The 8625-nt window shown below is 36.0% G+C and overlaps 1 protein-coding gene across 1 annotated transcript in view; it reads right to left on the reverse strand.

Moving 5' to 3' along the window:
* Positions 1–7452, reverse strand: part of LOC121369853 (lithostathine-1-like) — a 26502-nt gene extending 19050 nt beyond the window's left edge. The window contains exons 1-2 of the mRNA XM_041494929.1: positions 7277–7452; positions 6331–6476 (exon numbers count right to left, since the gene is read on the reverse strand). Coding sequence (XP_041350863.1) covers positions 6331–6476; positions 7277–7452 — 322 coding nt within the window. The remainder of the gene's footprint in view (positions 1–6330; positions 6477–7276) is intronic.
* Between the last annotated feature and the right edge of the window lie 1173 nt (positions 7453–8625).

Consider the following 8625-nt stretch of genomic DNA (forward strand, 5'->3'; position numbering starts at 1 on the left):
AGTAGTGGTCCTGCCCCTTCAAATGTCCCATTTTCAGTCTCAAGTTTGTATCCGAAACGATTTTCCGATCAGCTTCCTTCGCCGAATTGTATCTCAACTGCAGTTGTTTCCAGTTGGTTGTTGAGCAAGATTGATTTGCTCGCCAGGGCCTTGTTCTGAAACCGATTTTCCGTCTCGTACAACTCGTAATACGCAGCAGGTTTCCTCCATCGTAACAGTCAAGATCTTTCTAGTATTTGTAAAAAGTGTGAGACAATCCATGAGGAATTTCCATATTTATAGAGGTGTGATATTGTTCCATCTGGATCCTAAACAGGCTTGGGTTCGTCTTATCTTTGATAACAAATACCCAGCCAATCAGAAAGGCAGCAAGGGTTAGTCCCTTAATGCCGAAATTGAGTTTGTGATCTCCAATTAGTGTGTCACGCAAATCCCCCTTTGTTTAGTTAAAACAACAGATGAAGTGATAGAAATGATTCGCTGTATTTTCATTGTAAGGAAATTCTTGTATGTTTTATGCCTCGGTGTTATAGCACACAGCTTCGAATAAAACCAAATTTACAGGTATAGGAATGGTGTGCACAGGAATTACTAAATCACGTAGAAACCCACCATGAAGCCAGTTTTTGATAAGGTTGCTAACAGAAATTAACAGTTTTTAAATGTTCCAAAACGTTAGAAAAAGAAAAACACACAATATGTCAAAAATACAACTACCACAAGCTGGCGTGTTCCAACGCAGACGTGATACGTAGACAATCACAGACGAATGTTGTCTAAACGCCAGACAGAAGATGGCATGGGAAGCTTCATTCTCTGAATTCCACGCCAAATATTATGGAATCTGTCTTATGTTGGCTTTTCTAAAATATAGGTATCCGAGTGGTTACAGGACGTTCTCCTATCAGATATAGTTCGTCTTGTGGACGTCTTCTACTCACATAATCCTTTTTATACCCCTAGACATTGTTTGTCCCAGAGTAATTTAGTGCACGTTCACACGTGTAATTATAATTTTTATATTGTCTTGGTCGTTCTTAGTTCGATATTTGCATGAGACATTTTAACTGCTTCTTTTTCCCGAGTGTTTCAAACATGTGTTACTGTAGGCCACGGAAAGAAAGTGGATTTGACAACAATAATTTTTTTTATAGTACATATATTCTTTCGTCCCATGGACATTTATCTTGCACGTATATGCTTTTTATGGTTTAAAAAATCATCTCCGAGACTGGTACGAGACGATATTTTATTGATTCGCTTATTTATTCTTTAAAAATGGCGAGTGTGGTAGGTAGGTAGGTAGGTAACTAGTTTAACCGTGTGCTGGGTGGTCACGGGGATCCTATAATACCCGTAACTTGAATAAAAACACGATTATCCAAATATCTCTCCTAACTGTATATGTATTAGATCTCTCTGTATCGGGCAGTCTAATACCCAAGTGGCTCGTCTCTAGGTGTAATCAGAGATACGATCTTATATAAGGTGTATGTAATATAGCACGTTTAGTTCACTAGAAAACACAACAAAACACAATACACTTTGGAATCTGTATTAACCTTAAGCTGACAAATATATTTGCCGCAGTTAATTAGTTAACAACAATAATAATAACAACCCAGAACTAATCACTTAATTAGTTAATCACTTAGGTGTCTAGTTTTACACCATATTTCTAATCACTCATCACCGTGATACAATACACACATGTGTGATAATTGAGAAACGCTGCCAGGGGGAACTTAATTAATAAAGGAATTACAACTCTATTCCTAACTGGTTAATTTTTAATTAACCCTTAACTACTCATTCAAGTAATCCTTATAATACAGAAGGTAATACTGGTACATATCACCATTAAAGAACCAATAACCTTACAGTTTACCCTAGGGTCCTCCTAGGATGACTGGCTAAGCTTTTAATAATTTTTAGAAACAGTGAAGCCTACAATTTACTTCGTCAGTTTACCGCAAACACTGGTCTAAATAATATTGGTATGAAATACAGTATTACAAATATTTAAAGTCACATCAATCACATCAAGGTTATACAACAGAGCAGAAAAATATGTATTTACTAAGTCCAAACGGACTAACGTTCCCTGGGAGCCTTCCTTTTGTTTCTCCCCGATATCTCTAAAATCCTATCTATTTATTACAAAACCGAATATCGCCTGGGGGTACAAGGCGGCACCTCACCTATCATGTGAATTTGCCCCAACTCCCAGAGACGGTATTTTTCCTTAGATGGCCAGACTTACTGTCGCCTAGTTCGCCAAATCACGGTCGTAAAACCGCACTATCGGAGGTATTACGTAACTACTGGCCACATGGCCTCCACACCTGGTCTGGGTGTGTATTAGAGGGTACGGTCGCGCGGAGGTATTACGTAACAAGGTGCCCACTTGGTCTTAAGTGCATATTGGGAACAGCTCGACCACCGTCGTGAGGGGGTATTACGTAACCACGCTGCACACAGCCCTCTAAAACCATTAACATCGCCACAGGCGAAAAAAATTATTAAGAGCATGTTCCATCACATTCTCATATACCACTAGTGTTTCGAACACACCCATCCCGAGTCCGACCTCTAATATGATCGGGGGCCTGACTCGGGACAGGCGAGTATGACTTATTTCGTCTAATTAAACAATGTGTGTTGTTTCGTCTTCTTCTTTTTTTCGTCTTTTTTTGTATATCCATTATAGTATACCAGTATATAAGTATGTAAGTATATAAATTGTGTATATAGAGAATAATACATGAGATACTATTTATCTTACAACGAGTTGTTTCAAAATGTATCTAACGAGCAAAAGCCAGTTGGGTACGTTTTTAAACAACGAGTTGTAAGATAAATGATATCTAACGCACACGAATGTAGTATTCTATTTCTTACATATCCTCAAAAACCAGGTTCTAAGCAAATTTTGACATCTTTTTCGACTAAAACTCAAGCGTCACAGACAAATGATTGTCAGGTTAACTATAGTCACAGTGTAATGATTTCGACCGTGCTGGGGTTTTTTTCTCTCCATTTTCCAATATACAGACATTGCTATTCTAAACAAGAAAATATATTTAATATGTAAGTTTAATCGTAGAAATATTGTATTAGTCTGAAACATCTTACAATGCAGCAATCTCAGGAATGTTCCTTTAAGAACTCGCTCTGGGTTGGAACCGGTACTGGACTGCGAACCTACCAGCCTGTAGTCCGGTGGCTTAACCACTACGCCACCGAGGCCAGTTTCCAAACAATACTGTCTGTTTATCACACTGTACAGAAAAGCTAATGCTTCAAAATAACTAATTCCACCTTCGAGCTAGTTAAAATTAATATGTGTCATTAATTTGGTTATTTCTTTTTTGAGTAAAGATTTTCATAAAATCGTTTAGGTTTTTCTGAAATATCGTTTTGGTCAGCTATTATATTCTCTTTGAAAATGCCTGAATTTTACTTGTAGTACTACACTTGAATGATCAGATCAATAACTGCAGCTATCATTCATCACTTTATTACTGTAATCTATTCGATTTTTAAATAAAAGAAAAACATCCATCGTCACTTTTTTTTTAGTCCAAGTAGGGGCCTATATTATTTTACGTTAGAGTGTAGTTCTCTAAATGGATATTTAAGACTTCTGCCAAACTGTTGCCAGTCTAGACCAAAGGTTTACAAATTCAGAATGCTATTTGACTGTAAAAAAAAACAACCTGGTGTTCTCAAAAAGCTAGTAGTTTCTGAATTCTGTTTTTACAATTTTATTTTATTTGTATGTACAAGTAGTTCATGGAGTGGCGACAGCGGGTTTCCTGTCTATATCTGTGTGGTCTTTAACCATATGTCTGACGCCATATAACCGTAAATAAAATGTGTTGAGTGCTTCATTAAATATAACATTTCCTTCCTTGTATGTACAATGCATGTTTTCAAATACAAACATAAACCAATAGATACACACTTTTTTTTTATACGTTTGAATATATGATGTACATAATTATTATGACGAATATGACATCTTATCATTTATTTATTTATTTACTTGCATGTTTTACAATGTACCTCATATGCCGTTGAATTACGGCCAGAGTGTAAATAAAGTTCAGTTTAGTTCAGTTCAATGCTACAGAACAAGTCCTCACTCTTTAATTAGGAAGGAAGGAAATGGTTTGTTTAACGACGCACTCAACACATTTTATTTACGGTTATATGGCGTCGGACATATGGTTAAGGACCACACAGCTATTGAGAGAGGAAACCAGCTGTCGCCACTTAATCACTCTTGCATTATGTAATTTAGAGGATTAATGGAAACTATTTTATTGTACATACCAGCGGTTGGGAATAAAACGTCATATTTGAATTGCCATCTTCTAAATAGGGAAGATGGCAGGACGTAGCCCAGTGGTAAAGTGCTCGCTTGATGCACGGTCGGTTTGGGATCGATCCCTGTCAGTGGGCCCATCGGGATATTTCTCGTTCCAGCCAGTGCACCACGACTGGTATATCAAATACCGTGGTATGTGCTATCCTGTCTGTGGGATGGTGCATATAAAAGATCCCTTGCTACTAATGGAGAAAAAAAAATGTAGCAGATTTCCTCTATATGACTGTGTCAAAATGATCATATGTTTCACATCCAGTAGTCGATGATTAATAAATTAATGTATTTTAGAGGTGTTGCTAACCAAAACAAACCTTAAACCTTAAAATAGGGAATGACAATGAAGAAAGAGACTTTAACATAATCACTTAAGTAGTTATGTTACACAGTTTACATGTTTCAGTACTGATTCCAACAGTGTCACAATGAAGAAAGAGACTTGAACATAATCTCTTAAGTAGATATGTTACACAGTTTACATGTTTCAATACTGATTCCAACATTGTGTGAAGAAAGAGACTGTAACATAATTACTTAAGTAGATATGTTACACAGTTTACATGTTTCAGTACTGATTCCAACAGTGTCACAATGAAGAAAGATACTTTAACATGATATGTTACACAGTTTACATGTTTCAATACTGATTCCAACATTGTGTGAAGAAAGAGACTGTAACATAATTACTTAAGTAGATATGTTACACAGTTTACATGTTTCAATACTAATTCCAACAGTGTCACAATGAAGAAAGAGACTTTAACATAATCACTTAAGTAGATATGTTACACAGTTTACATGTTTCAATACTGATTCCAACAGTGTCACAATGAAGAAAGAGACTTTAACATAATCACTTAAGTAGATATGTTACACAGTTTACATGTTTCAATACTGATTCCAACAGTGTCACATGCTTTAGTTTTATTGTGCCTACTTTTTATGTTGTTATGATTGTTGTGTCTGCGCTACTCAGCATAAAGTAGCACAGTGCCTACCTATTATTACTTACGAAGCTAGTGTATTGGTACTAAGGAGTACTCTGCTATTAATGAAAGTCAAAACTGCGTTTGTAGATCTATTTTGTGTCGTCTTTAGTCCCAATGCAGTTTTAAATGATGATACGGGGTGAATTTCAAAGACAATGTCTTCGTGGGATAGCAGACCATGAACAATAGAAGCCTTAAAGGGACATTCCTGAGTTTGCTGCAATGTTTAAGATGTTATCGACTAACAGAGACTTTTTAACGATTGTATATCAAATATATTTTTCTGCATAAATTATTAGTGCCTGTATATTAAATGTTCGTACTAGGTTAAATTTCATTTTATTTCCTAGAAATGTTTGGGCTTCTTACAAATATTAAGACGACCAGAAACACATTGAATATACAGAAAACTGATATTCTATATATATATATATATATATATATATAATATATAGATATATATTTATATATAATATATATATATAAAGATATACATAGACATATACATATACATATACATATACATATACATATACATATACATATATATATATATATATTTAACAAGTAAGTTTAATCGTAGAAATATTTTATTAGTCGGAAACATTTTACAATGCAGCAAACTCAGGAATGTCCCTTTAATAAACCTATTTTCATATGGTCAGAACAATTTCAAAATATACGATTTTAGAATTGAGGTTTTAATGAAAACAAGTTTTGTCTGCAACAGCAAATTGAAACATTGTGTAACGTTGATGTAATTTTACCCTCGTTTATTATTAATAAAGGTTTAGAACAATAAGGTGATCAACTGGAAGTGTCTTGGGAAGTACTCATTTAACAGAGTACGGGGAAGCCAAGTACATAGCATGTGTTAAAGAGTAGTGACTGTGCAAACTTTCGATGTTGTGTTACTCCTAGTCGGTGTGCAAACATTCGATGTTGTGTTACTCCTAGTCGGTGTGCGAACTTTCGGTGTTGTGTTACTCCTAGTCGGTGTGCGAACTTTCGGTGTTGTGTTACTCCTAGTCGGTGTGCGAACTTTCGATGTTGTGTTACTCCTAGTCGGTGTGCAAACTTTCGATGTTGTGTTACTCCTAGTCGGTGTATAAACTTTTGATGTTGTGTTACTCCTAGTCGGTGTGCAAATTTTCGATGTTGTGTTACTCCTATTCGGTGTGCAAACTTTCGATGTTGTGTTACTCCTATTCATGTGCAAACTTTCGATGTTGTGTTACTCCTAGTCGGTGTGCAAACGTTCGGTGTTGTGTTACTCCTAGTCGGTGTGCAAACTTTCGATGTTGCGTTACTCCTGGTCGGTGTGCAAACTTTCGGTGTTGTGTTAATCCTATTCGGTGTGCAAACTTTCGACATTGTGTTATTCCTGGTCGTTGTGCAAACTTTCGATGTTGTGTTACTTCTATTCTGTATGCAAACTTTCGATGTTGTGTTACTCCTATTCGGTGTGCAAACTTTCGATGTTGTGTTACTCCTATTCGGTGTGCAAACTTAATTTAAAGGTGTTGGGTCTAATATAAAAACTATTTCTTTAGATATGTACTTCTTTCATAAGTAAAATCAGGACATTGACATAAATAATGTAACTCGTCACCTACTACAATGTTATAGTGAGGACATATTCTTTCTCCTTTTTTTTCAATATTCTCCCATCAGCGATTCTGTATAATTATGTGTTAACCTGTTGAGGATGAAATTCATGGTTTGATTGGTAATATATACTGCGAACGTGTTACTGTGATGTTTATAGTAGTCATTGCTTTTTTATAGTACAAAAAAGCGCGTTTATTGAATGGACACCGGTACACCAATTTACTTGAATTATGTGGTTGCCACTTCGCATATGAACATGTGCGACAGATGGCAGAATGTGTCATACCAATCTGAATTGATTCCATTAAGTCGGACACAGTTTCCATCGTGGTCAGGTTGCGACCTCCCGTAGCTAGATCTGTGCCAGGATTTAAACGTCATCAAAGTCCCGTCGGCGAACCTCCACACGTCTTCGTCGTCCTCGTCCCCACCGTCGATCCACGGCTCGGCGTGTGACGGCATGTCTGGAATGGAAATAATCGTCATAACAATAAAGAGGTCACGAATGTTCTTGCATATACAGTGGCACCCTTGGAACCAAGGAAAATGTCCGGTATGAAGCTATATCCAGTTTATAGAGAGATTCTCTTTTGTACTGATATTTAAAAAGGGACCGTGAAAAATTTCCGGTTTTGAGAGAGAATTCCAGTATACAGAGGGTCCAGTTTTGAGAGTGTCCGTCCGTCTGTCCTATATACAGTTTTGTGGATAGGTTTTTTCCGCAATGCCTCGAGATACTGAGCTGAAATTTGATATATAATTTTATCATATACCATTAGAGACCAAGTTTGACTTTCATGACGATTTACACATTTCGACCTAATTATGGTCCTTGAACACAGGGGATACGGACATTTGTTTTTGCAATGCCTCAATATATTGAGCTGAAGCGTTGTGTACAGCTTCATGATGTACTATTACATATCAAGTTTGACTTTTATGGCAATTTGCCCATTTGTTTTTATAGAGTTATAGCCCTTGAACTTAGGAGATGTCAAAATATGTTTTTCGGACTTTTTTTCCAATGCCTGAAGATACTGAGATATTTTGTATACAGCTTTGTCATGTACTGTTACATATCAAGTTTAACTTCTATGTCAATTTACCCATTATAAACAGAGTTATGGCCCTGGAAAAAATGGTTGTGCCCTGCAGGCGTCATGTATTGCTTTAGCTGTACTCCCAGAATGCTTGTTATACGTATAACCTACACTCCACATTCTGTATTATACACATGATTTACACACATTTCTTTTATTATGCACACAACCTACACTCTGCATTTATCAATATAAATGTATTCTGCATTCCACAAATATGACTATATATGTGATCTACACTGCACATTCGTTACTATACATATAAAACGGAAAGTGTTGTCTAGATTATATGTATATATAATGAATGGGGAGTGTAGATTATAAGTATAATAATGAATGTGGAGTGCATATTACATATAATAATGAATGGGAAGTGTAGATTATATGAATAATAATGAACTTGAAATGCAGATTATGTGTACATCAATACATGTAAGATGTAGATTATAAGTACATGTATAATAGTGAATGGGGAGTCTATATGTATACTAATGTATGGGTAGTATAGAATATTTGTCTAATATTGAACGTAGAA

This window comes from Gigantopelta aegis, chromosome 4, assembly GCF_016097555.1.
Source record: "Gigantopelta aegis isolate Gae_Host chromosome 4, Gae_host_genome, whole genome shotgun sequence".
Classification (NCBI taxonomy): domain Eukaryota; kingdom Metazoa; phylum Mollusca; class Gastropoda; order Neomphalida; family Peltospiridae; genus Gigantopelta; species Gigantopelta aegis.